At 66.0% G+C, this 27,877-nt stretch overlaps 2 protein-coding genes across 6 annotated transcripts; both read right to left on the bottom strand.

Moving 5' to 3' along the window:
* Positions 1-338: 338 nt before the first annotated feature.
* NPC1L1 (NPC1 like intracellular cholesterol transporter 1) lies at positions 339-13,377 on the bottom strand (the record flags this gene model as incomplete). Its single annotated transcript, XM_066206073.1, is given in 20 exon segments — positions 339-496; positions 975-1,137; positions 1,278-1,391; positions 1,836-2,067; positions 2,702-2,852; positions 3,046-3,101; positions 3,336-3,456; positions 4,613-4,740; positions 4,827-5,017; positions 5,570-5,659; positions 6,172-6,309; positions 6,642-6,769; positions 7,277-7,394; positions 7,796-7,978; positions 8,229-8,357; positions 8,987-9,159; positions 9,566-9,666; positions 10,554-12,070; positions 13,221-13,317; positions 13,319-13,377. Coding segments are annotated over 20 exon segments (4,047 nt in total), but the record flags the coding sequence as incomplete, so codon positions are not given.
* A 3,058-nt stretch (positions 13,378-16,435) lies between these two features.
* Positions 16,436-27,642, bottom strand: DDX56 (DEAD-box helicase 56). Of its 5 annotated transcripts, none has more exons than XM_066206276.1 (14): positions 27,560-27,642; positions 26,473-26,634; positions 25,924-26,084; positions 25,310-25,480; positions 24,448-24,538; positions 22,894-23,138; positions 22,200-22,298; positions 21,464-21,640; positions 20,742-20,836; positions 20,455-20,528; positions 19,708-19,797; positions 18,917-19,022; positions 17,344-17,426; positions 16,436-16,937 (listed from the first exon to the last, which is right to left on the bottom strand). In XM_066206276.1, exons 1-14 carry the CDS (start codon positions 27,620-27,622, stop codon positions 16,875-16,877), a joined length of 1,680 nt encoding a protein of 559 aa, XP_066062373.1. In that variant the 5' UTR covers positions 27,623-27,642; the 3' UTR covers positions 16,436-16,874. The 5 variants fall into 5 exon arrangements, 3 of the variants coding, with proteins under 3 accessions (XP_066062373.1, XP_066062374.1, XP_066062375.1); XM_066206277.1 differs by having other exon boundaries at positions 22,894-23,132; XR_010724133.1 differs by lacking the exon at positions 16,436-16,937 and having other exon boundaries at positions 18,364-19,022.
* Between the last annotated feature and the right edge of the window lie 235 nt (positions 27,643-27,877).

Below are 27,877 nucleotides of genomic sequence, written 5' to 3'. Positions count from 1 at the left end.
GCCATGTCCCGTGTGGGACCCTGTGATGTCCCTGTGTCCCCTGTGTCCCTGTGCCCACATGGCCCTGTCCTCGCAGTGTCCCTGTCCCCACAGTGTCCCTGCCACACATGGCCCTGGCCCCCCATGGCCCTGTCCCTGCAGTGTCCCTGTCCCCACATGGTCCTGTGTCCTCCACATTCTCGTGCCCCGTGTGCTGTCCCCGTGTCCCCAACCCCTGTGAGTGACACCTGGGACCCAAGGCCCCTGTCCCCTCCCCCCCTGGCCCATCCCAGTCCAACCAGTCCAGGCTGTGACAAAACCAGTTTAAATAGAAAGGGGGGGGGGGGGGGGGGGGTGGCTCAGCCCTTCCTGGATCCCTTGTCCTTGTCCTTGTCCTTGTCCTTGTCCGTGTCCGTGTCCTTCTCTGTGTCCTTGAAGTAGGGGTTGTCAACGCCCAGCCGTGTCCCCTGCGTGTCCCCCGGCGTGTCCTCCCCTGGTGCCACCCGCGCCCTGGGCCCTGTGGGGACAATGGGGGTGGTGCCAGGCTGTCCTTGTCCCCAAGGGTGACACGGACAGCCCTGTTCCTGTCACCAGGCTGTCCCTGTCCCCCAGGGTGAGGGGGACACGGGCACAGGGTGAGGACAACAGGGACGCTGCTGGGCTGTCCCTGTCGCCGGGGCTGGGGACACGGGGGGACAATGGGGATGGTGACGGTCTGTCCCTGTCCCTGCGGGTGGCCGGTGGTGCCGGTGTCACACTGTCCCTGTCCCCGCAGTGACCCCAGCCCATGTCACACTGGCCCTGTTCATGGAGGTGACACCACCCGATGTCACACAGTCCCCATCCCCAGGGAGGTGACACTGGCTGGTGTCACGCTGTCCCTGTCCCCGCAGTGACACCGGCCCATGTCACACTGTCCCGTCCCCGGGGAGGTGATCCCACCCGATGTCCCGCTGTCCCGCTGTCCCCGTCCCCGGGAGGTGACAGTTCCGTACCGATGTAGCTGAGCAGCACGGGCAGGAAGGCCAGGCCGTGCGCCAGCCCCACCAGGGTGATGATGAGGTTGAGGCGGAAGAAGAAGATCTGGATGAGCCGCGACCTGGCGAACGCCAGCACCACCACGCCCGGCAGGTTGGTCATGGCCACCCCTGCCACCACCTGCGGGGACAGCGGCCACCGCAGTGACACCGGCCCCGGGAGCGGCCCGCGGTGTCACCTCCCGGCCCCGGGAGGGAATCCCGCGGTGTCACCCCCCTCCCGCGGCGGGGTGTGGGGTCTCTCGGTGTCCCCGTGCCCACCTTGCTGCCCATGGTGACAGTGGCCTCGGCGGCCCGGGCCACCCGCGTGGGCTGGTGGCTGCGGGCGAAGGCGCACGTGATGTGGGACACAAACTCCACCGAGATGCCTACGGCCTGTGGGGACACCGGGCTGTCACCCCAGTGCCACCCCTATGTCCCCAGGGCCACCCCTGTGCCCCCAGAGCCACCCTTTGTGTCCCCAGAGCCACCCTTTGTGTCCCCGGGGCCACCCCCTGTGTCACCAGAGCCACCCCTGTGCCCCCAGGATCACGCTTTGTGTCCCCAGGGCCACCCCTTGTGTCCCCTATGCCTCTGTGCCACCTCACATGCCCCACGTCCCTGTCCCACCCCATAGCCCCCCATGTCCCCATGCCACCCCACATCCCAGTGCCACCCTGGATGCCCACGGTCCCCACTGTCCCCACTGTCCCTGCTGTCCCCCCCATCCCCATATCCCCGCTGTCCCCGCTATCTCCACTGTCCCCCCTATCCCCTCTGTCCCCTCTGTCCCCGTGTCCCCACAATCCCCGCTGTCCCCGTGTCCCCGTGTCCCCGCACCGCCACCAGGTTGATGAGGGCCACGGCGTTGTAGGGGATGCCCCAGAGGGCCATGCAGCCGGCCGTGTCCAGCAGCACCATGGCGATGGTCAGCAGCGTGGCCAGGCTGGAGCGGCCGTCCATGCCCAGCAGGAGGAAGGACACGGCGAAGGTGGGCACCAGGCACAGCGCCAGCATGGCCAGCCCCTCGTACACCACCGACAGGTACTGCTCGTAGTACACGTACGTCACCCTGCGGGGACAGCGCCCGTGGGTGCCACCGCCTGTGCCACCGCTGTGGAACCACTGCGGCATTGCCATGGCACTGGCTGTGGCACCGTTGTGGCACTGGGGACCCCGAGATTGGCACTGGGCACTCCAAAACGGGCACTGAGAACCCCAAAACGGGCACTGGGCACGCTGATACAGACACTGGGCACCCCAGAGCAGCGCGGGGCACCCCAGTGTGGACGTCCCTTAAACTGGGCACCCCTTCCCTGGGCTGGGACCCCTCTAAGTCCTGACTGGGGCACCCCTGTGTGACCCCCACCAGGGGCTCGGGGGCACCCCAGAACGGGCCCCCTGACCCTGACCACTGCCTGGGCACCCCTGACTGGGAACCCCTAAAATGGGCACCCACACTGACCCCTGACCAGGGCACCCCCTTGTGACCCCCAACAGGAGCTTTGGGGCACTGCCAGCGCCCCTAACTGGGCACCCAAACTGGGAACCCTTAACTGGGAACCCTTAACTGGGAACCCCTAACTGGGAACCCCTGACTGGGAACCCCTAAACTGGTGCCCCAGACTGGAGCACCCCCGTGTGACCCCCAGCAGGGGCCCGGGGACCCCCCAGCCTCCCGGAGCGGGTCCCGCGGTGGCACTCACGCGTAGGGGAAGACTTCGAAGGAGGGGTCGGTGCCGGGGACGCGGCGCAGGGTGCTGGTGATGCGCTCGGCCAGGGCGCGGGCGGCGCGCAGCGCGGCCGTGTACTCCTGGGACGTGCGGAGCGGCCGCTGGTACGCCATGAACCGCGAGGCTGCGGACACCGGGCGGTCACCGGGGGGCAGCGGGCACTCGGGGGAGTGGGCACTCCAGGGGCAGTGGTCACTCGGGGCAGAGGGCACCACAGGTGTCAGCGGTCACCCCCGCAGCAGTCACCCACTGTCCCGGTGTCACCCCCAGCCCCTGTCCCCATGTCCCCCCTGTCCCCGTGTCCCCCCCGCACTCACCCAGGATGGTGCCGTTGTCATCCATGCTCAGCGCGGTGTCGTAGGCGCCCAGGCCACTGCGGGGACACGGGGTCAGGGGACACGGGGTCACGGAGGACATGGTGCCACCCAGCTCTGTGTCCCCTTGGGTGGCATTTACCCCCGTGTGCCCCTGGTACCACACCTCTGGTGCCACCCCGGTGCCATCCCCAGTGCCACCCCAGTACCACCACAGCGCCACCCCAGTGCCATCCCCAGTGTCACCCCGGTGTCACCCCAGTGTCACCCCGGTGCCAGGCGGTGCCACTGACCCCTTGGGGCACTGCAGGTTGGGGCGGTCTTGCAGGAACCAGGGCAGGAAGCGCTGGAACTCCTCGGGCGTGGGGCGCCGCACCTGCTTCAGGCACTGCCCCAGCAGGCAGCTCAAGTCATCTGCGGGGACACGGGGTCAGCGTGGGCACTGCCACCACCGCTGGGCGGCACAGTGTCACCCACACGGGGTCAGCGTGGGCACTGCCACCACCGCTGGGCGGCACAGTGTCACCCACACGGGGTCAGCGTGGGCACTGCCACCACCGCTGGGCGGCACAGTGTCACCCACACGGGGTCAGCGTGGGCACTGCCACCACCGCTGGGCGGCACAGTGTCACCCACACGGGGTCAGCGTGGGCACTGCCACCACCGCTGGGCGGCACAGTGTCACCCACACGGGGTCAGCGTGGGCACCGGACACCGCTGGGCGGCACAGTGTCACCCACACGGGGTCAGCGTGGGCACTGCCACCACCGCTGGGCGGCACAGTGTCACCCACACGGGGTCAGCGTGGGCACCGGACACCGCTGGGCGGCACAGTGTCACCCACACGGGGTCAGTGTGGCCCAGGGACACCACTGGCACACGCCATTCAATGGGCACCCAATGGTCATCACACTGGGTACCCAATGACCGACATGGTGGACACCCAATGGACACCCAGTGACCGCCATGGTCGGCACGCAATGGTCATCACAGTAGGTACCCAATGACCACCACGATGGGCAACCAATGACCACCCAATGGCCACCATGGTGGGCACAAAATGACCACCCAACAGCCACCATGGTGGGCACCAAATGACCACCCAGCAGCCACCATGGTGGACACTCAATGACCACCCAGTGACCACCATGGTGGGCACCCAATGGCCACCCAATGGCCACCATGGTGGGCACCCAATGACCACCCAACGGCCACCATGGTGGGCACCCAATGACCACCATGGTGGGCAGCCAATGACCACCCAGTGACCACCAGGGTGGACACTCAATGACCACCCAACAGCCACCATGGTAGGCACTCAATGACCACCACAGTGGGCACCCAATGACCACCCAATGGCCACCCAATGGCCACCCAATCACCACCCAATGACCACCATGGTGGGCACCCAATCACCACCCAATGACCACCATGGTGGGCATCCAATGACCACCCAACGGCCACCATGATGGGCACCCAATCACCACCCAACAGCCACCCAACGGCCACCACGGTGGGCACCCAATGGCCGCCCCAGAGTAGCCCCCGTCCCCCCAGGCCCGGCACTCACTGCTGGTGGAGGGGCAGAACTCGCCCGCGTTATTCCCGAACTGGTGGATGCGGCAGCAGCGCCCCGTGGGGTTCAGCCAGTCCAGGAAATCGTCCACCCACGAGGTGGCCGGGATGGCCAGGTAGGACCTGCCGGGGGGGGACACGGGGCTGGCAGTGGCCGGGGCAGGGCTGGCCCCGAGGGTCCGGCCTCGAGGCTCCCGGGGGTCACTCACACGTTGGGGAAGTTCGTGGCCAGCTGGATGGTCTGGGTCAGCGAGTCGGCGTCGCAGCCGGCGCTGGAGCAGATGGCGTTGGTGCCGTTGGCGCTGGAGAAGTTGTAGCCGCCCGTGGTGACAAAGTAGGTGGGGACGCCCACGGCCAGGTACTGGTTCATCTCCGAGAAGTACGGGAGCAGGTACGAGTCCTGGGGACAGCCACGCGCGGGGGACACCCGCAGAGGGTCACAGAGGGGTCCCGAAGGAGTCCCAGAGGGGTCCCAGCATCCCCATGTGTCCCCATACAGAGCCATGTCACCCCCATGGGTCCCCAAGCCTCCCCATAGGGTCCAACCCCCCTGATGTTCCCCACGGACCGCGCTGTCCCCTGTGTGTCCCCCCTGTCCCCCGTGTGTCCCCCTGTCCCCTGTGTGTCCCCCCTGTCCCGTGTGTGTCCCACTGTCCCGTGTGTCCCCCTGTCCCGTGTGTCCCACTGTCCCCTGTGTGTCCCCCCTGTCCCGTGTGTCCCCCCTGCCCCCTGTGTGTCCCCCCTGTCCCGTGTGTGTCCCACTGTCCCCTGTGTGTCCCCCTGTCCCCTGTGTCTCCCCCTATCCCCTGTGTGTCCCACTGTCCCCCGTGTGTCCTCCTGTCCCCTGTGTGTCCCCCTGGCCCCCGTGTGTCCCACTGGCCCCCGTGTGTCCCCTGTCCCCTGTGTCTCCCCCTGTCCCCTGTGTCTCCCCCTGTGCCCCGTGTGTCCCCACCTCGGGCAGGGCCAGCTCCTGGTCCAGCCCCACGGACACGTGGAACAGCAGGAAGAGCCCGGCACAGGACAGGAACAGGAACAGCAGCACCTGCCGGGGGCTCGGTCAGGGACCCCCAAACCCCCCCAGCCCCTCATGGCCCCCCAAACCCCCCCGTGCTGCCCATGTTCCTGTGTCACCCAGAGCCCTCCGTGCCCCCCATGTCCCCCAGTGCCCCCAATGCCCCCCGTGCTCCCCAGAGCCCCCCATGTTCCATGTCCTTCGATGACCCCCAATGCCCCCAATTCCCCCCACGCCCCCCAATGCCCCCTGTGCCCCCAGTGTCCCTCATGTTCCCATATCCCTCGATGCCCCCCGTGCCCCCAATGCCCCCGTGTCCCCAATGCCCCCCGTGCCCCCCGTGCCCCCAATGCCCCCCGTGCCCCCAATGCCCCCCGTGTCCCCAATGCCCCCCGTGCCCCCAATGCCCCCCAATTCCCCCCGAGCCCCCCGTGCTCCCAATGCCCCCCGTGCCCCCAATGCCCCCCAATTCCCCCCGAGCCCCCCGTGCTCCCAATGCCCCCCGTGCCCCCAATGCCCCCCGTGCCCCCCGTGCCCCTCACCACGGCGGGCCGCACGATGGGGTGCAGCAGCACTGGGGTGTAGAACCGCTCCAGGAGGGGCCGCAGCAGCCGCAGCCCCTCCCCGGCCGGGCCCCCCTTGTCCGACCCGCAGCAGCAGCAGAGGTCAAAGCGCCCGGCCTGCGGGGAACGGGGGGGCTGGCACCGCATCTCCGCGGGCCCCCCGTGCCCCCCGGGGGTCCCCTGCCCACCCCGGGCACGGCCTGGGGATGCCCACCCCCCCTGGGGATCCCCTGTGCCCACCCTGTGCCCACCTTGGGGATGCCTACCCACCCTGGAGACCCCACATCCACCCTGGAGACCCCACACCCACCCTGGAGATCCCCACACCCACCCTGGGGATCCCCACGCCCACCCTGAAGATCCCCACGCCCACCCTGTGCCCACCCTGGGGATCCCCACGCCCACCCCGCGCCCCCGTCCCCAGTCCCCGCGGTGTCCCGCGGTGTCACCTCCTGTCGCCGGCTGTCGAGCGCCACCAGCGCCACGAATCCCGTCATCTGCAGCAGGAAATCCAGCGCGATGGCCAGCGCGGCCGTCAGCGCGAAGGTGCGCACGGCGGGCATGGACGACAGCGCACCTGCGGGGCACCGGACAGCCCCGGGGTCACCGGACAGCCCCAGGGCCACCGGACAGCCCGGGGTCACCGGGGCACCGGACAGCCCGGGGTCACCGGACAGCCCGGGGTCACCGGGGCACCGGACAGCCCGGGGTCACCGGACAGCCCCAGGGCCACCGGACAGCCCGGGGTCACCGGGGCACCGGACAGCCCGGGGTCACCGGACAGCCCCCGCCACCCCCTGTCTCACCGGGACAGCCCTGGGCACCCCCATGTCCCTGTCCCCGCTCCTTGCCCCCTGCCACCGCCATCCCCATGTGCCCCCCCGTGTCCCCCATGTCCCTGTGCCGCCAGTGCCCCGTGTCCCCTCATCTCCGCTTGTCCCCCGTGTCCCTGTGCCCTCAGTGGCCCCCGTGCCCCCGTGTCCCTGCACCCCCGATCCCCCCCGCTCCCCCCGTTCCCCCAGATCCCCCCAATCCCCCCCGTGCCCCCCGTTCCCCCCGGTGTCCCCGGTGTCCCCGCACGCACCGAGCAGGAAGCAGACGGTCTCGGAGAGGCTGCACAGCAGCATGCTCGGGGCCACCTGCGCCAGCACCCGGCCCAGGTGCTGCTCCCGCGTCTCGCCCGGCTCCCGCTGCGACTGCTGCTGTCCCGGGGGGGGGTCAGGGGGGGCCCCCGGATCGGGGGACACCCAGGGACATCCCCAGATCCAGGGGACACCCAAGGGGACACCCAGATGCAGGAGACCCCCGCGGGCACCCCCCCGCCCACCCGAGGGTGCCCACCTGCCCCACGGGGACCCCCTCCCATGGGACACATTCGCCGTGGGAATCCCAAAAGCGCCCCCGTGCCCCATGGGAACACCGGTGTCCCCAAGGTGTCCCCAAAGTGTCCCCAAAGTGTCCCCAAGCCCCTGTGCCCCATGGGGATCCCTGCCCCCAAAGTGCCCCCAGGTCACCCATGGGGACCCCCGTGACCCACAGGTGCCCCCTGCCCCAAGGACACCCCCGAGCCCCCCAAGCCCCCCGTTGTCCCCCTCAGGCCCACCTGCAGCTCCTGCACGAAGATGAAGATGTTGTCGGCGCCCACGGCCAGCACGAGGAAGGGCACGACCTCGAGGATGATGAGGGACGAGGGCAGCCCCAGCAGCGCCAGCAGCCCCATGGCGGCCAGCACGGCCCCCAGCACCACCGCGATGCCCCCCAGCGCCAGCGTCACCTTGGACTCCACCTGCGACACCCGCGGGGTCAGGGCCACCAAACCGGGAGGCCCCGAACCCTCGAACCTCTCGGGTCCCCCCAAACCGACACCCCGGGGCTCCCCAGGCCCCCCCGGACCCCCCCAGGCCCCCCGGTTCACCAGGAGCCTCCGCCAGGCCGTGTACTCGCCCAGGACCGCCCGATCCCCCCACGAACCGAACCCCCCAGGACCCCCCAAAACCCCCAGGACCCCCAAAAACCTCCAGGCCCCCCGGACCCACCAGGAGCCTCCGCCAGGCCGTGTACTCGCCCAGGGCCAGCGCGATGTAGGCGAACACCAGCAGGTAACTGGTGGCCATCACCGGGATGTCCTCCGCGCTCGTGCGGTTGATCTCATCCTCCAGAGAGCGCTGAGGGGACAGACACGGCTCGGGGACACCGGGGACACCGGGGACACGGGGGGCACAGGGGCACGGAGGGGACACGGAGGGGACACGGGGACACCGGGGACACGGAGGGCACAGGGGCACAGAGGGGACGCGGTGACACGAGGGGCACCGGGATCATGGAGGGGACACGGTGACACGGGGGGCACAGAAACGTGGAGGGGGCAACAGGGACACGGAGGGGACATGGTGACATGAGGGGGGGCACAGTGACACAGTTGACACCAGGGACACGGGGGACACAGGGACGTGGAGGGGACACGGGGGACTCTGGGGGCTCTGCGGGGGCAGGGGGCATAGGGACACGGAGAGGACACGGGGACATGGAGGGGGCACGGTGACACGGGGGACACAGGGACATGGAGGAGACGCAGGGACACGGAGGGGACACGGTGACACGGGGGACATGGAGGGGGCACGGTGACACAAGGGGCATGGAGGGCACAGGGACATGGAGGGGGCACGGTGACACGGTGACATCAGGGACACGGGGGGCACAGGGACGTGGAGGGGGCACGGTGACACGGGTGACACCAGGGACACGGGGGCCACCGAGGTGACCGTGCGGTGACCGTGCGGGGCAAGGGGCGCACCTCGGCCATGAAGGTGACCGAGAGGTTGTGGCCGTGCTCCCGCTGGAAGTCGCGCAGCACCTCCAGGAAGCGCCGCTCCCAGCTCAGCGCCCACTCCAGGCGCGGGTCCCCCCGCGGGAAATTGTTCAGCGAGTAGGTGACAATCAGCGCCTCGGCCTCCGTGTACTCCGAGCCTGCGGGGACACCGCGTCACGGACGGCAAGGGGACACCGGGGGGACACCTCGGGACACCGCGTCGCGGACGGCAAGGGGACACCGCGGGGACACCTCGGGGACACCGCCTCACGGACGGCAAGGGGACACCGCGGGGACACCTCGGGGACACCGCCTCACGGACGGCAAGGGGACACCGCGGGGACAGTGCGGGGACACCGCCTCACGGACAGCAAGGGGACAACGGGGGGACAGCGCGTCAGGCCTTGGGGACAGCGCGGGGACACATTTGGGACACCTCGGGGACACCTCGGGGACACCTCGGGGACACCTCGGGGACACCTGGGGGACAGCGCGGGGACACCTTAAGGACACCTCGGGGACAGCGCGGGGACAGCGCGGGGACAGCGCGGGGCCAGCCCGTACCGGGGTAGCCGCCCAGGGCCACGTAGGGGAAGACGGGCCCGCCGTAGGCGCCCATGCAGCTCAGCTCCAGCGCCGTGATGTCCTTGAAGGAGAGCGGGGAGCTGGTGGGACACGGCCGGGCCGTCAGCGGGGGCTGCCCGCCCGGGCCGCCCGCCACCACCGCCGGGCACGGGGGACACAGCCTGGCACCCCACAGCGATGGGGACACGCGGGTGACACCCCAGACACACAGCCTGGCACCTCAGCTGTGCTGGGGACATGCAGGTGGCACCCCAACAGTGATGGGGACACACGGGTGACACCCCAACCGCTGGGCCTGGCACCCCACAGGCACCTGGACATCCTGGGGGACACAGGGGGGACACCCTGGCACCCCACAGAGACCCCTCAGCCCCACAGATAAACCCCCACGGGCACCAGGCCGTGCCCAGAGCCCCGCAGATGTCACCCGGCCCCACAACTGGGCACCAAACTATGGACGCAGCCCCACGGGCACCACCCCGGCCCCACAAATGGGAACCCCATGGGCACCAAGTCATGGACAGAGCCCCACAGATGTCACCCAACCCCACAACTGGGCACCCCATGGGCACCACACCATACCCAGCACCCCACAGATGTCACCCAGCCCCACAACTGGGCACCAAATCACGGACACAGCCCCACGGGCACCACCCCGGCCCCACAACTGGGCACCCCAAGGGCACCACACCATACCCAGCACCCCACAGATGTCACCCGGCCCCACAGCTGGGCACCATATCATGGACACAGCCCCATGGACATCATCCCAACCGCACAGCCTGGCACCAAATCATGGACGCAGCCCCACGGGCACCACCCCAGCCCCACAACTGGGCACCACATCATGTCCAGAGCCCCACGGGCACCACCCCAACCGCACAACCGTGCCCCCCGGCACCCCCGAGCCCCGCCGTGCCCCCCGCAGGCCCCGGGCTCCCCCCGTTGCCCCTGCCCGGGCACCCACTTGACGCAGTAGATGAGGTGGTCGTGCCAGTCGGCCGTGCCCTGGCTCTGCCCGTCCTGCTGCGGGGCGCTGCGCTCCAGGTGGCTGCGGTTGTTCTGGAAGTACTGGGTGACGCTGGACACGGCGCAGTCGTCCACGCCGGGCTCGGCGGGGTTCAGCGGGGCGTAGCACACGTCCTGCAGGGTGACGTTCCTGCCCGAGCTGGGCGCCCACGCCGTGGCGGCCGCCAGCCTGTCCTGCAGCTCCAGCAGCACTCGTAGGACGTCCAGGGTGAGCACCCCGCTGAAGTTCTTGGTCCCCAGCACCACGGAGTCGTAGGTGAGGCCGGGCCGGCCCGGCGCCGTCACGATCACCTGGTTGGTGCGCAGGAAGGGCCCGAAGTGGCGGTCGTGGAACTCCTTCTCCAGCCGGGCGCGGCTCTCGGGGGCCGACCACAGCTCCACGGGGTCCGTGGTCAGCCGCAGGGTGACCAGGCCGGCCGACAGCCCTCCGGCCACGGCCACGGCGGCCAGCAGCACGGGCACGGGCCACGAGGCCACCGCCGTGCCCCAGAGACGGAAGGCGCGCTGCAGGCCGCCGTGCCAGGCGTCGGTGGCCCGCTGAGAGCACCCGCGGCCGGGCGCTTTGGGCGGCGGCTCCCGGGCGTCCCGGCGGCACCACAGGGCCAGCAGGAAGGTCAGGGCGAGGAGGACGAAGAGGAGCGCGCAGATGACCAGCACGCCGTCGGCGCGGCCCAGGCGGAACGGCGGCGGCTCCTCCGAGGGCGGCACCACGGGCGGGCACGCCTGGGCGCAGTCCTGGCACGAGCACGGCTCCTGGTCGTCGCCGGGGGCCTGGTCGCAGCCCCACACCGGCGCGTCCAGCGGGGCCACCCCCTGCCCGGGCCCGGCGTCGGCGTCCTCCAGCAGGAGGAACTGGATCTGCAGCGGCGCCAGCCCGTTGTTCTTGTCGCCCTGGAAGTCCAGCCAGCGCTGCGCCGTGCACAGCTCGGCGCCGTAGCGGCCGCACATGGTGGCGATGGCGTAGCCGCCCGTGGCCGGCAGCTGCACGTCCCGGCACGACGAGAAGGCGGCCTCGGCGAAGCGGCGCCGGTAGAACACGCGGTACTCCAGCACGGCCAGCTGGCCGGGCCGCGTGCTGGAGTTGGTGACGCGGGTGACGTCGGTGAACAGGCTCTGGTCCGGGCTGCAGATGTTGCGGCAGTGCAGGTTGGCGAAGTTGCGGGCGCAGGAGGGGCAGCGCGCCAGCACGGCCCCCGAGAGCGCCACGCTGAACTGCAGAGCCTGCAGCTGGTTGTAGCTGCAGCACACGCGCGTGTCGTTGTCGCTGCCCACCAGCTCCGGGCACACGGAGCGCAGCAGCGACAGCAGGAGCCCCTGCGCCGGCCGGGCCGGGGAGTTGTCCAGGCAGGGCACCGAGGAGGGGACAAGCGACACGTTCACCTCGGGGTTGCGGCCGCACTGGCCGTAGAAGGCGCAGACGCCGGCCTGGTGCGTGGGGGTCAGCGAGGGACAGGCCTGCGGGGACAGCGGGGACAGCCGTGGGACACGGGTGGGGACGGCGGGGACAGGGACGTGGAGAGGACAGGGATGGGGACAGGGATGGGACAGGGATGGGTTGGTGGCGTGGTGGCAGTGGCACCTTGAGGGGTCAAGGGGAATTTGGTGGGTGCTGCGGTGTCCCCACAGCTCTGCCACCTTCAGTCTCTCCAAATGTCACCCAGTGGCACCAGGACATTGTCCCCTCATTCTGTCACCCCCAGCCCCTCCAAATGTCACCCAAACGTCACCCAAAGGACACCACAGAGCCCCGCGCTCTGCCACGCCCAGTGGCCCAAAACATCACCCAAATGTCACCCAAATGTCACCCAGTGGGCACCACAAGGGTGTCCCCTGCCTCTCAGGGGGCTCTGCCATGAACAGTCCCCCCGAATGTCACCCAGGCGTCACCGTGGTGTCACCCAAGGGCACCACAAGGAGCGGCTCTGCCACTCCCAGCTCCTCCGCATCATCCCTGAATGGCACCAAAGGGCACCAGTGCCACCAACGCTGTCACCTCCCAGTGTCACCCAAAGGGCACCCAAAGGGCACCCAAATGCCACCCAAAGGGGACCATAGCAGTGTCCCCAGAGCTGTCACCGCTGAATGTCACCCAGATGTCACTCGATGGACACCGGTGTCCCCCAGCTGTGCCACCCTCAGCACCCGAATGTCACAAATATCACCCGATGGGCCCTGGCTGTGCCACCCTCAGCCCCCGAATGTCACAAATGTCACCCGATGGGCCCTGGCTGTGCCACGCTCAGCCCCCGAATGTCACAAATGTCACCCGATGGGCCCTGGCTGTGCCACCCACAGTCCCCAAATGCCACTCGATGGGCCCTGGCTGTGCCACCCTCAGCCCCCGAATGTCACAAATGTCACCCGATGGGCTCTGGCTGTGCCACCCACAGTCCCCAAATGCCACTCGATGGGCCCTGGCTGTGCCACGCTCAGCCCCCGAATGTCACAAATGTCACCCGATGGGCCCTGGCTGTGCCACGCTCAGCCCCCGAATGTCACCCGACGGCCCCGGGTGTCCCCAGCCCCCCCGGTGCCACTCCCCGTGCCCGCCCCCGCCGCCCCGCTGTCCCTCCCAGTGCCACCCGCGGTGTCGCCTGTCCCCTACCAGCGCCAGGAGCGCGGCCAGGAGGGCGCCGGACAGCGCCAGGGACCCGGCCATGCCGACGGGGTCTGTCCCCGAGTGTCACCCGCGCCTTTAAACCCCCCCCGCCCCCGCGGTGCCACCCTGGGAGGGTCCCGCTGGCCTGACGGCGGCGCGGCCAATCGCGGCGGGCCCGGATCGATCATTAATGAACCGGCAGCCAGCGCTCATTAACCGCGGCGATCATTAACCCGCCGCCATCGATCGATCCGGGCGGGGCCGCGCCAGCCCCGGCTCCGGGACGGGCGGCGGGTGGTGACACTGCCGGCCCCGGGTGACAGTGCCAGCCCCGGGTGGTGACAGTGCCGGACCCGGGTGGTGACAGTGCCGGACCCGGGTGGTGACACTGCCAGCCCCGGGTGGTGACACTGCCGGACCCGGGTGACAGTGCCAGCCCCGGGTGGTGACAGTGCCGGACCCGGGTGACAGTGCCAGACCCGGGTGGTGACAGTGCCGGACCCGGGTGGTGACAGTGCCAGCCCCGGGTGGTGACAGTGCCGGACCCGGGTGGTGACAGTGCCAGACCCGGGTGACACTGCCAGCCCCGGGTGGTGACACTGCCGGCCCCGGGTGGTGACACTGCCAGCCCCGGGTGGTGACACTGCCGGCCCCGGGTGGTGACACTGCCAGCCCCGGGTGGTGACAGTGCCGGCCCCGGGTGGTGACACTGCCAGCCCCGGGTGGTGACAGTGCCAGCCCCGGGTGGTGACAGTGCCGGCCCCGGGTGGTGACACTGCCAGCCCCGGGTGGTGACAGTGCCGGACCCGGGTGGTGACAGTGCCGGACCCGGGTGACAGTGCTGGCACCGGGTGGTGGCAGTGCCAGCGCCGATTTGGGCACAAAACCGGGAATTCGGGAGCTCGCGGTGGCAATGGTGGCACTGGGTGGCACTGGGTGGCAGTGGTGGCACTGGTGGCAGTGCCAGCGCCGATTTGGGCACAAAAACGGGAATTTGGGAGCGCGGGGTGGCACCGGGTGGCAGCACGACGTCACCCACGGGCACCTGTGACAGTGCCACATCCCGGGGGTGACACCCTGGTGTCCCCCAGGCCGTGAGCAGGACTCGGCGGTGCCAGGGCCACCCCAGTGCCACCCCTGGGTGCCAGGGCCTTCCCTGTGTGCCAGGGCCATCCGGGTGGTGACAGGACCATCCCAGTGCCACCCGTGTGACAGGGCCATCCTGGCGGTGACACCACGGCCATCCCGGTGCCATCTCTGTGTACCGGGGTCACCCCAGTGTCACGCTGGTGGTGACAGGGCCGTTCCAGTAGTGCCCCTGCCACCCCAGTGCCATCTCTTGTGCGACAGTGGCATCCTGGTGGTGACAGTGCCATCCTTTGTATGACATTGTCATCCCAGTGCCATCCCCGTGTGACAGTGACAGGGCCATCCCGGTGCCATCACTGTGTGACAATGGCATCCTGGTGGTGACAGCGACATCCCGGTGCCATCCCTTGTGTGCCAGCACTATCTCGGTGGTGACAGTGCCATCCCCTGGGTGACATCATCATCCTGGTGCCATCCTGGTGCCATCCCTGTGTGACAGTGGCATCCTGGTGGTGACAGTGACATCCCAGTGCCATCCCCATGTGACAGTGACAACGCCATCCTGGTGCCATCCCTGTGTGACAGTGGCATCCTGGTGGTGACAGTGACATCCCAGTGCCATCCCCATGTGACAGTGACAACGCCATCCCGGTGCCATCCCGTGTGACAGTGCCAGTGCCATCCCGTGTGACGGTGACAGCGCCATCCCGGTGCCATTCTGTGTGCCAGCACTATCTCGGCGGTGACAGTGCCATCCCATGTGACAGTAACAGTGCCACCTGCTGCCCTCTGTCCCCGGGCGGGTTCAGTGCCCTGGTCCCTGGCTGGCGGCCGGGAAGTGCCACCACCCCTGTCCCCAATGTCACCAGGACAGGACAGTGCCACTCCTGTCCCCAATGTCACCTGGAGAGGACAGTCCCACCCCTGTCCCCAATGTCACCCGGATGGGCAGTGCCACCTCTGTCCCCAGTGTCACCTGGAGAGGACAGTGCCACCCCTGTCCCCAATGTCACCAGGATGGGCAGTGCCACCCCTGTCCCCAATGTCACCAGGACAGGACAGTGCCACCCCTGTCCCCAATGTCACCTGGAGAGGACAGTCCCACCTCTGTCCCCAATGTCACCAGGACAGGACAGTGCCACCCCTGTCCCCGATGTCACCAGGACAGGACAGTGCCACCCCTGTCCCCAATGTCACCAGGATGGGCAGTGCCACCCCTGTCCCCAATGTCACCAGGACAGGACAGTGCCACCCCTGTCCCCAATGTCACCTGGAGAGGACAGTCCCACCTCTGTCCCCAATGTCACCAGGACAGGACAGTGCCACCCCTGTCCCCGATGTCACCAGGACAGGACAGTGCCACCCCTGTCCCCAATGTCACCAGGGTGGGCAGTGCCACCTCTGTCCCCAGTGTCACCAGGACAGGACAGTGCCACCCCTGTCCCCAATGTCACCAGGATGGGCAGTCCCACCTCTGTCCCCAATGTCACCAGGACAGGACAGTGCCACCCCTGTCCCCAATGTCACCAGGGTGGGCAGTGCCACCTCTGTCCCCAGTGTCACCAGGACAGGACAGTGCCACCCCTGTCCCCAATGTCACCAGGATGTCATCAGGGTGGGCAGTGCCAAACCTGTCCCCCCCCGGTGTCACCGGTGCCCCCCCGGTCCCCGCAGTGTCCCTACGGCGGTGCCACCCCCCAGGTGCCATCGGTGCCACGCCCAGGTGTCCCTGACCCGCCATTTATGGCCCTGGTGGCCTTGGGGACGATAAGGGGGGACAGATAATGGGGACAGTGACATAACGGGACACAGGGGACAGATCATGGGGACAGTGACAGATAATGGGGACAGATAATGGGGACAGTGACAGATAATGGGGACAGATAATGGGGACAGGGGACAGATAATGGGGACAGTGACAGATAATGGGGACAGATAATGGGGACAGGGGACAGATAATGGGGACAGATAATGGGGACAGTGACAGATAACGGGCACAGGTAACGGAGACCCCGCCCGGGCACCTTTGCCCACACCTGCGTCACCAGCCTGTCCCCAATTGTCCCCACCCCCCGCCTGGCCCTGTCCCCAGCCGGGCCCGGGGACACAAAGAGACACCAGGGGACACGGGAGCGGCTCCTTGGCACCTTTATTTGTCACCAGTGCCCCGCGGGGACACGGGGTGGCCCCAGGGTGACAGGGAGAGGGTCAAGGGGTGACACCGGTGTCCCCAGGGTGGCACAGGGGGTGACAGCAGTGACCTCGGGGTGACTGTGGTGTCCCCGGGATGTCCCCAGGGCTCAGAGGATGTCCCCAGGGGTGTCCCCAGGCTCAAGGGATGTCCCAGGTGTGTCCCCAGGGGTGTCCCCATTGTCCCCAGGGTGGTCAGGGGGTGTCCCAGGTGTCCCCAGGTGTGTCCCAGGTGTCCCAGGTGTCCCCAGGGGTGTCCCCATTGTCCCCAGGGTGGTCAGGGGGTGTCCCAGGTGTCCCCAGGTGTGTCCCCAGGTGTCTCCAGGGTGGTCAGGGGGTGTCCCAGGTGTCCCCAGGTGTCCCCAGGTGTCCCCAGGTGTGTCAGGCTTTGTTCCCACAGCGGGTGAACCTGAAGCTCTGCAGGGGGTTCCCGGAGCCGCGGGGCTGGAACACAAACGGGGGGGTTGGGGGATTTCTGGGATTTGGGGAATTTGGGGGGAATTTCTGGGATTTAGGGGGGATTTGGGGAATTTTGGGGGAATTTCTGGGATTTAGGGGGGATTGGGGGAGAGTTTGGGGGAATTTGGGGGTCCCTCACTTCCCCCGGCCCCCCCAGCGGGACCCCTGGGAGTGGCAAGGGAGGGAATTTGGGGAGGATCTGGGGGGGATTTGGGGGTTCAGGGGGAAATTTGGGGTGGGGTTGAGGGTTCAGGGGGGATCTGTGGGATTTGGGGAAAATTTGGGGGGATTTAGGGGAATTTGGGGGGGGGATTTGAGGGCTCAGGGGTTTGGGAATTTGGGGAGTTTTGGGGGATTTGAGGGAATTTGGGGGAGTTTTGGGGTCCCTCACCTTTTTCCCCCCCCGTCCGGCCCCTCGGGGCCCTTTTCTCTTTTTGGGGTTGGGGTTGGCGATGCCACGGAGACTGGGGGGCACTGGGGGGAGCAAAAACGGGGAGATGGCACCCCAAAACTGAGCCTGGGGCACATTTACCCCATAAACCACCCCAAACCCACCCCTGAACCCCGATTTATCCCATAAACCACCCCAAACCCACCCCAAACCCACCCCTGGACCCCGATTTACCCCATAAACCACCCCAAACCCACCCCTGAACCCTGATTTACCCCATAAACCACCCCAAACCCACCCCTGAACCCTGATTTACCCCATAAACCACCCCGAACCCACCCCTGAACCCCATTTACCCCATTTCCCACCCCAAAACCAAAGCCAGGGGGGTAAAAAAGGGGTTATTCCACCCCAAAACTGAACCTGGACCCCAATTTACCCCATTTACCACCCAAAAACCAATCTGGGGGGACAAAAAGGGATCATTCCACCCTAAAACCGGACCTGGATCCCCAATGACCCCATTTGCCACCCCAAAATCACCCCTGAAGCCTCTTTTACCCCATAATCCACCCCAAAACCAAAGCTGAACCCCAATTTACCCCGTTTCCCACCCCAAAACCGAACCCAGGGAGGTAAAAAAGGGCTTGTTCCACCCCAAACCCACCCCTGACCCCAAATTTACCCCACAAACCACCCCCAAACCAAACCTGGGGGGTTGAAGAGGGGCTAGTCCACCCCAAATTTACCCCTTTTTCCCATTTTCCTGCTTTTTTCCCCCCAAAACAGGACCTGGGGGACAATCAGGGGCTTCTGCCCACCGCCCAAACCTCCCCCAATCCTCATTTTTCCCGTTTTCCCCCCATTTTTCCCGTTTTCTCTCCCTTTCTCCCCATTTTCCCTGCCCCGTTTTCCATTTTCCCCCCATTTTTCCCAGTTTCTCCCTGATTTCCCCATTTTTACCCCGTTTTTTTCATAATTTTGCCCTGTTTTTTCCCATTTTCACCCCATTTTGGGTACCCAGGTACTCGGGGACGTGGCCCAGGTGTGGCTGCTCCCATTCCCCATTTCCCACCCGTTTTTACCCATTTTTCACCCATTTTTTCCCATTTCTATCCCGGTTTTTTCACATTTTTATCCCCTATTTTCCCAATTTCCCTGTTTTTTGCCCCGTTTTTGGGTACCCAGGTACCCAGAGCTGTGGCCCAGGTGTGGCTGGACACTGGCCTGGTGCAGGGGCCATTCCCATTCCCAGTTTTTACCCATTTTTCCATTTTAACCCCATTTTTTCACATTTTTATTCCATTTTTTCCCATTTTCTCCCATTTTCACCCCATTTTTGGGTACCCAGGTACTCGGGGACGTGGCCCAGGTGAGGCTGGACGTTGGCCAGGTGCAGGGGTCGCTCCCATTCCCCATTTTTATCCATTTTAACCCAATTTTCCCCCAAATTTTTGTAATTTTCCCCATTTTTATCCATTTTAACCCATTTTTCCCCCAATTTTTTGTAATTTTCCCCATTTTTATCCCATTTTTTCCCAGTTTTCCTGGGTTTTGCCCCATTTTTCCCTACCCAGGTACTCGGGGACGTGGCCCAGGTGAGGCTGGACGTTGGCCGGGTGCAGGGGCCGGTCGTGTCTCAGCGCCTGCAGATCCCGGGGGTTGTCCTCAAAATAAACCTGGAAATGCCAAAAAAATCCCCCAAATCCCCGGATTTGTCCTCAGGTCCTTCATTAGCCATTAATTAGCCGTTAATTAGTTATTAATTCACTCATTGCAGCAGGGAAATTCCTCCCCCAAAGCCTGCTGGGTGGAGCTAAAATGACAAAAAAAAATTGGGGTAAAACGGGAGAATTTGGGGAGGAAATCCCAAAAAGAATTTTGGGGTTTTAAGGAGAATTTTTTGGGGTTGAAGGGGAATTTTTGGGGGTTTGAAGGGGAATTTTTTGGGGGGTTTTTAAAGGGGAATTTTGGGTCTTTTAAAGGGACTTTGGGGGCTTTTTATTGATATTTGTGGGTTTTTTAAGGGGGAATTCAGGATTTTAAAATCCAAATTTTTAAATCCAAGTTTTTAAATTTGGGGGTTTGATCCCGATTTTGGATGTTTTTATCCCCATTTTGGGTTTTTTTCTCCCCATTTTGGGTGCTTCTATCCCCATTTTAGATGTTTTTACCTGATTTGGGGGTTTTATCCCCGTTGTTGACATTTCTATCTCAATTTCGGGGTTTCTATCCCAATTTGGGGGGTTTTATCCCCATTTCGGATGTTTTTACCCCAATTTCGGGTGTCTTTATCCAATTTTGGATGCTTTTGCCCGATTCTGGGTGTTTTCACCCCGTTGTAGTGTCAGTTTTTAGGCTCACCTTGAGTTTCTCGCAGTTGAGCAGCTCCTGGCGAAGCTCCCGGAGCCGCGCCTCGCGCACGGCCTGCTTGGTCACCGAGCGCATGGCGTCCTGGGGACATTGGGGACATCAATGGGGACATTGGGGACACAGTGACTGCATTGGGGACAGGCCTGCTTGGTCACCGAGCGCATGGCGTCCTGGGGACATTGGGGACGTCAATGGGGACATTGGGGACACAGTGACAGCATTGGGGACAGGCCTGCTTGGTCACCGAGCGCATGGCGTCCTGGTGGGGACATCAATGGGGACATTGGGGACATCAGTGGGGACATGAGGACACAGTGACATCAATGGGGACAGGCCTGCTTGGTGACAGAGCACATGGCATCCTGCTTGGGGACATCAATGGGGGCATCAGTGGGGACACAGGGACACTGGGGACATGAATAGGGACACTGGGAACAGGCCTGCTTGGTGACAGCACATGGCGTCCTGTCTGGGGACACGGGGACACCCCCGGGGACCCCCCACTGCATCCTCAGAAGGGGACACGGGGTGGCACTAGCCCCCTCAGTGTCCCCACTGTCCCCATGTCCCCTCAGTGTCCCCATTGTCCCCTCATTCCCCATATCCAGCAGCAGTACCGCAGGATCCCCAGTGTCCCCTCAGTGTCCCCAGTGTCCCCTCAATGCCCCCAGTGTCCCCCCGGTGCCCCCAGTGTCCCACTGTCCCCTCAGTGTCCCCGTTGTCCCCCTGTCCCCGTACCCGGCAGCGGTACCGCAGGGTCTCGATCTCCTCCATTTTGAACTCGTAGGGCTGCAGCAGGGACTGCCCGTTCTCTGCGGGGACACCGGGTCACCTCAGTGTCCCCAGGGTCACCTCAGTGCCACCAGGACCCCCCAAAGCCCACAGTGTCCCCAGACCACAGTGTCCACAATCCCCTCCAGTGTCCCCAGTCCCCCCAATGTCCCCAATCCCCCCCAGTGTCCCCAGTCCCCCCAATGTCCCCCCAATGTCCCCAAACCCCCCCAGTGTCCCCAGTGTCCCCAGACCTCCTGGCAGCGCGTCCTCGATGTGTCGCAGCGCCTCCATCTCCTGGGGCAGTGCCAGCGTCAGCGCCGTGCCCGGATTGTCCCCACGCGCCGTCCTGGGGACAGGGACAGCCGGGACATGGGGACACCCTGGGGACACCCTGGGGACAGCCTGGGACAGCCCTGGGGACAGGGACAGCCAGGACATGAGGACACCCTGGGACACCCTGGGGACAGGGACAGCCGGGACATGGGGACACCCTGGGGACAGCCCTGGGGACAGGGACAGCCAGGACATGGGGACACCCTGGGGACAGCCTGGGACAGCCCTGGGGACAGGGACAGCCAGGACATGGGGACACCCTGGGGACAGCCCTGGGGACAGCCCTGGGGACAGCCCTGGGGACAGCCCTGGGGACAGGGACAGCCAGGACATGGGGACACCCTGGGACACCCTGGGACACCCTGGGACACCCTGGGGACAGCCCTGGGGACAGCCCTGGGGACAGCCCTGGGGACAGGGACAGCCAGGACATGGGGACACCCTGGGGACAGCCCTGGGGACAGGGACAGCCGGGACATGGGGACACCCTGGGACACCCTGGGGACAGGGACAGCCGGGACATGGGGACACCCTGGGGACAGGGATAGCTGGGACACCCTGGGGACCCCCCAGACCCCCCCAGGGACAGCCCCAGCCCCCCGGGGAGCCCGGTGACACGGCGGTGACGGCGGGGACACACCTGCCCACACGGTGGATGTAGGTCTCCACTGAGTTGGGGACATCGAAGTTGATGACGGCGGCGACGTTCTGGAAATCGATGCCACGAGACACGCCAAACTCGGGGTCCTGGGGACAGCGGGGGGACTGTCCCTTCCTCTTGTCACCCTTCCTGGGGACACTCTTCTTGCCACCCTTCCTGGGGGGACACAAAGGGCTCAGGGACATGGGGACGCTGCTCCTGCTGTCCCCTGCTGCCACCCTTCCCGGGGACACTCGGGGACATGGGGACACAGCTGCTGTCCCCTCCGGCCCTGAACCCAGTGCCACCCCCAATGCCCAGTGCCACCCACACGACACACGTGACACCAATGGCTCCCTGGTGGCTCCCCAGTCCCCTGTGCCACCCTGCTGTCCCCAGAGCTGACCCCAGCTGACCTGGCTGTCCCCAGCTGACCTGGCTGTCCCCAGAGCTGTCCCCAGGGCTGTCCCCAGAGCTGTCTCCAGAGCTGTCCCCAGAGCTGTCCCCACAGATGTCCCCAGCTGTCCTGGCTGTCTCCAGAGCTGTCCCCAGAGCTGTCCCCAGCTGTCCTGGCTGCCCCCAGAGCTGTCCCCAGCTGTCCTGGCTGTCCCCAGCTGTCCTGGCTGTCCCCAGGGCTGTCCCCAGCTGTCCTGGCTGTCCCCAGGGCTGTCCCCAGGGCTGTCCCCAGCTGTCCTGGCTGTCCCCAGAGCTGTCCCCAGAGCTGTCCCCGGCTGACCTGGCTGTCCCCTGCCGCGGTGTCTCTGCTGTCCCCTCCTCGTCGGTGGCCACGATGTAATCGTACAGACCGCGATTGAACTGGGCAATGACGTGGCACCTGCCACAGGGACGTGTCAGTGTCACCAACTGTCACCCAGGGTGACACCAGAGACAACCTGTGCCACCAGGCATCTTCGACAAGGACACACATGTCACCAGTGTCACCAGGGACATCCCGCACAAACAAGAATTCCCAGGAACTGAGATCCCAAACGGGAATTCCCATAAATCCCACCCCGCTTATTTCCCCTCAGAAATCACTGGGATCAGGTGAGATCACAGAAATTGAGAACACAAATGGGAATTCCCAGGAACTGAGGCCCCAAACGGGAACTCCCATCCCACCCTACAAATCCCACAAATCCCATAAGTCCCCCTGACGCACCTGGACCATGCTGGCAGCTGTGGGCTGAGGTCCCAAATGGGAATTCGCACAAATCCCACCCCATTATCCCCCCTGACCCACTATGACTGTGCAGGCAGCTGCGGGTTGAGGGTGCAGGTGTGAAATCCCCCAAATCCCACCCCACAAATCCCACAAATTCCCCCGGACCCACCTGGACCATGCTGGCAGCTGCGGGTTGAGGGTGCAGGTGTGAAATCCCCCAAATCCCACCCCACACATCCCACCCCACAGATCCCCCCCGACCCACCTGGACCTGGCGGGCAGCTGCGGGTTGAGGGTGCAGGCGGGGATCCCGAACTGCTCCAGGAAGAGCTTGAGGCGGAAGGCGCGGGGCAGGCTGCCCACGAAGAGCAGCGCCCGGCCCCGCAGCAGCCGCAGCTTCAGCAGCGCCGCCAGCAGCAGGAACTTGTCCTCCTCCGTGCCGCACCGCACCTGCAGCTGCTGCAGCTGGGACACGCCCGGGAGACGGGGCTCCGGGGGCAGGACCTGCACCTGCAATGGCAGTTTGGGCTCAGGGATGGGAAGTGGGGGTCAGGGAGCTGGAATTCGGGGTCAGGGATGAGGATTTGGGGTCAGGGAGCTGGAATTCCCAGCACCTGCAATGGGAATTTGGGATTAGAGATGCGAATTTGGGGTCAGGGAGCTGGAATTCCCAGCACCTGCAATGGGAATTTGGGATTAGAGATGCGAATTTGGGGTCAGGGAGCTGGAATTCCCAGCACCTGCAATGGGAATTTGGGATTAGAGATGCGAATTTGGGGTCAGGGAGCTGGAATTCCCAGCACCTGCAATGGGAATTTGGGATTAGAGATGCGAATTTGGGGTCAGGGATGAGGATTTGGGGTCAGGGATGAGGATTTGGGGTCAGGGAGCTGGAATTCCCAGCACCTGCAATGGGAATTTGGGATTAGAGATGCGAATTTGGGGTCAGGGAGCTGGAATTCCCAGCACCTGCAATGGGAATTTGGGATTAGAGATGCGAATTTGGGGTCAGGGAGCTGGAATTCCCAGCACCTGCAATGGGAATTTGGGATTAGAGATGCGAATTTGGGGTCAGGGAGCTGGAATTCCCAGCACCTGCAATGGGAATTTGGGATTAGAGATGCGAATTTGGGGTCAGGGAGCTGGAATTCCCAGCACCTGCAGCTGCTGCAGCTGGGACACACCCGGAGACGGGGCTCTGGGGGGAGAACGTGGACCTGGAAAGGGAGTTTGGAGTCAGGGATGGGAATTTGGGGTCAGGGAGCTGGAATGTGGGGCCAGAGACGAGGATTTGGGGTCAGGGAGCTGCAATTCCCAGCACATGGAACTGCTGCAGCTGGGAAATGCAAAAGAAACACGGCTCCAGAGGGAGCACCTGCACCTGGAAGGGGAATTTGGGGTCAGGGATGGGAGTTTGGGGTCAGGGAGCTGGAATTCCCAGCAGCTGGAATGCGAATTTGGGATTAGAGATGGGAATTTGGGGTCAGGGATGAGAATTTGGGGTCAGAGAGCTGGAATTTGGGATTGGGGATGGGAATTTGGGGTCAGGGAGCTGGAATTTGGAGTCAGGAACGGGAATTTGGGATTGGGGGATGGGAAATGGGAGATGGCGGAGCCGGAATTCCCAGCCCCAAAACCCCCAGTTACAGCCCCAGAACGCACTCCTGGGACCGGGGCCATCCCAAATCCCGGTGTTCTCCCATCCCCAAACGCGGCCCTGCGGCGCCAGCATTCCCGAATCCCATCGTTTCCCATCTCTGTGGGAGCCCCCAGCCTCATTGCAGACCCCCCAGACCCCCCAGACCCCCCCCAGACTGACGGGGTTGTGCAGCACCAGCTCCTGCAGCGCCTCCAGCTCGGGGTTCAGCGTGGCCGACACCAGCATGGCCTGGTAGATCTTGGGCAGGTGGCTGCGGGGGAACGGGGGGTCAGGGGCACCCCAAAACCCCCCCAGGGCACCCCAAATCCCCCCCCGGGCATGCCAGACCCCCCCTGGGCACCCCAAAACCCTCAGAGTGCCCCCAGAACCCCCCCAAACCCCTCAGAACCCCCATGACCCTCCAGCGCCCCACAAAACCTTCAAGATCCCAAAAGCCCAGAGCCCCCCAACCCTTTCCCCGCCACTGTCCCACCTGTGTCCCCCTGCACCCCCACGCTGTCCCCTCATGTCCCCTCCTCTACCTCACACTGTCCCCTCATGACCCTTCCCACTGTTCCCTCCATGTCCCCTCCTGTGTCCCCTCCTCCATCCTAAACTGTCCCACGTCCTCTTCCACTGTCCCACCCACGTCCCCTCCCGTTGTCCCCCCCGTGTCCCCCCACCGTCCCCTTCATGTCCCCCATGTCCCTCCTCTACCCCTGCACTGTCCCCCCATGTCCCCCCCAGTGTCCCCTCCCATTGTCCTACCCGTGTCCCACCCTCCACCCCTGCACTGTCCCCTCTATGTCCCCCCACATCCCCTCCATGCCCCGCCCCGCGTCCCCTCTGTACCCCTGCACCGTCCCTTCGTGTCCCCTCCCACTGTCCCCTCATGTCCCCACTGTGTCCCTCCACGTCCCCTCCCACTGTCCCCCCTCTACCTCAGCACTGTCCCCGTGTCCCTCGCACTGTCCCCTCCTCTGTCCCCCCTCTAAGCCCCCACCATCCCCTCCATGACCCCCATGTCCCCCGGTGTCCCCACCAGAGCAGGGCCCTGATGTCGTCCCCGCAGCCGAAGGACAGCAGCAGGTCGGCCTCGTCCAGCACCAGCACCTCCAGCCACGGCCGCAGGGTCAGGCTGTGCCCGGCCACGTGCGCCAGGACACGGCCCGGAGTGCCCACCACGACGTCCGGCTGCTCCATCAGCACCGGCCTGGGGACACAGGGGGGTCAGGGACACCCAGGGCACACCCAGGGCACACCCAGGGGACACCCAGGGGTCAGGGACACCCAGGGGACACCCAGGGCACACCCAGGGGACACCCAGGGGACACCCAGGGGTCAGGGACACCCAGGGGACACCCAGGGGTCAGGGACACCCAGGGGACATCCAGGGGGGCCCCAGGGGATACCAGGGGGGTCACAAGGGCTTGGGAACACCCGGGGCATTGAAAGGACACCCATGGAGGGGTCAGGGACACCAAGGGCACACCAGGAGGGTCCTGGGGGACACCAGGAGGGTCAGGGACACCAGGGGGGACACCCAGAGGGTCTCAGGGGACACCAGGAGGGTGTCAGGACACAGCCAGGGGTCAGGGACACCAGGAGGACACCCAGGGGGGTCTGAGGGGAGCCCGGGGCCGGGGGGTGACTGACCGCTGGTCAGCGATGTCCGAGTGCCCGCAGAGCTCGGCCACGCGCAGCTGGCGGGAGCAGAAGGCGGCGAGACGGCGCAGGGTGTGACACACCTGCCGGGCCAGCTCCGCCGAGGGCACCAGCACCAGGGCCCGCACGGCCTGGGGGACGGCTGGGGACGCCTGGGGGGACACGGGGACATCAGGGACACACAGGGACATCAGGGACACACAGGGACATCAGGGACACCAGCACCAGGGCCCGCACGGCCTGGGGGACGGCTGGGGACGCCTGGGGACACACAGGGGTCACAGGAACATCAGCCCTGCACGGTCTGTAGCACAGTTGGGGACACACAGGGGGACAGCAGGGTCACCCCCAATCCCCCATCCCCAGTCTTTCAGTGCCCCCCGATGTCCCCCACGTCCAGTGTCCCCAGTGTCCCCCCATACTTCTTTGGCCCCCAGCAGTTTGTGCAGCAGGGGCAGCCCCAGTGTCCCCAGTGTCCCCCCCAGTGTCCCCAGTCCCCCCCAGTGTCCCCAGTGTCCCCCCCAGTGTCCCCATACACACCTCTTTGACCCCCAGCAGTTTGTGCAGCAGGGGCAGGCCGTACGCTCCCGTTTTCCCGGAGCCCGTCCTGGCTCTGGCCAGCAGGTCCCGGCCCTCCAGGGCCAGCGGGATGGCCTGAGCCTGGATGGCCGTGGGGACAGCCCAGCCCAGCTCTGCCACCGCCTGTGGGGACAGGGACACCGTGGGGACAGTCCCCAGTGAGCCTGGATGGCCGTGGGGACAGCCCAGCCCAGCTCTGCCACCGCCTGTGGGGACAGGGACACCGTGGGGACAGTCCCCAGTGAGCCTGGATGGCCGTGGGGACAGCCCAGCCCAGCTCTGCCACCGCCTGTGGGGACAGGGACACCGTGGGGACAGTCCCCAGTGAGGCTGGATGGCCGTGGGGACAGCCCAGCCCAGCTCTGCCACCGCCTGTGGGGACACTTCAGTGTCACCAGTGCCACCGTGGGGACAGCCCCTACCCATGGAGACAGCCCAGCCCAGCTCTGCCATCGCCTGTGGGGACATGGGGACACAGGGACACCACGGTGACAGTCCCCAGTGTCCCCTCCCAGCCAGCCCTTTTTCACGGCCATGGCAGGGTCCCCAGTGTCACGCCACGGCCATGGCAAGGTCCCCAGTGTCACCCCACGGCCATGGCAGTGTCCTCAGTGTCACCCCACGGCCATGGCAGTGTCCTCAGTGTCACCCCACGGCCATGGCAGGGTCCCCACGGTGACAGTCCCCAGTGTCTCCCCACCCCGGGGGACTCCGGTGTCCCCTCAGGGTCCCCCACCCCTCAAGGGACCCCAACGTCCCGCTCCTCATGTCCCCAAAGGGACCCCAGTGTCCCCGTGTCCCCAAAGGACCCCAATGTCCCCATGCCCCCCAAAGGGACCCCAATGACCCCATTCCCCTCTAAGGGACCCCAGTGTCGCCATCCCATCCGCCCAAGGGACCCCGATGTCCCCATGCCGTCCCCTCAGAGGTTCCCCGTCCCCCCAACACCGCTCACGGCACCCGCCCATCGCCACCCCCCGCCCCGAGCCCCGCTCCGCGTTCCCGCAGCAGCCGCCCGTTCTCCCCTCACGGTCCCCGTTCCCCTGACCCGCAGCAGCCGCCCGTCCAGCCCCATGTGCTCGAATCCCTTCGCCTCCATGGCTGCCGCCATCTTGGCCCCGCCGCCCAGAAAGGCACTTCCGGCCGCACCGCCCACACACTTCCGGTCTCGCTCCCAGAGCGCCGCCGGGGCTGCTGGGAGCTTACAGCGCCCCCCGGCGGCGGAGGACTGACACCACTCCCCCCGACGCCCCCAAATCGCCCCGGGGTGGGTTTTTGGGGGGTTCACCCCCCGCCAGCGCCTGGGCCGGGCAGTGAATGCCTGCAGCGCCAGAACCCCTTCCCCGCCCCAAAAAACGCACCGACA

Source organism: Chamaea fasciata, unplaced genomic scaffold (genome assembly GCF_029207755.1).
Source record: "Chamaea fasciata isolate MVZ Bird 193981 ecotype frontalis unplaced genomic scaffold, bChaFas1.0.hap1 SCAF_30, whole genome shotgun sequence".
In the NCBI taxonomy this organism is placed as follows: domain Eukaryota; kingdom Metazoa; phylum Chordata; class Aves; order Passeriformes; family Sylviidae; genus Chamaea; species Chamaea fasciata.
This window is presented reverse-complemented; position numbering and strand designations above follow the sequence as displayed.

What these genes read in the sequence shown, in the direction of transcription:
- DDX56 (XM_066206276.1), bottom strand. Translation starts at nt 27,622, where the DNA reads ATGGCGGCAGCCATGGAGGCGAAGGGATTCGAGCACATGGGGCTGGAC. An exon ending in AACTGCTGGGGGTCAAAGAG is followed by an intron (nt 26,085 to 26,472) that starts GTGTGTATGGGG and finishes GTGTCCCCCCAG; the next exon opens with GCGTCCCCAGCCGTCCCCCA. An exon ending in CAGCTGCCCGCCAGGTCCAG is followed by an intron (nt 22,299 to 22,893) that starts GTGGGTCGGGGG and finishes TCCCTGTGGCAG; the next exon opens with GTGCCACGTCATTGCCCAGT.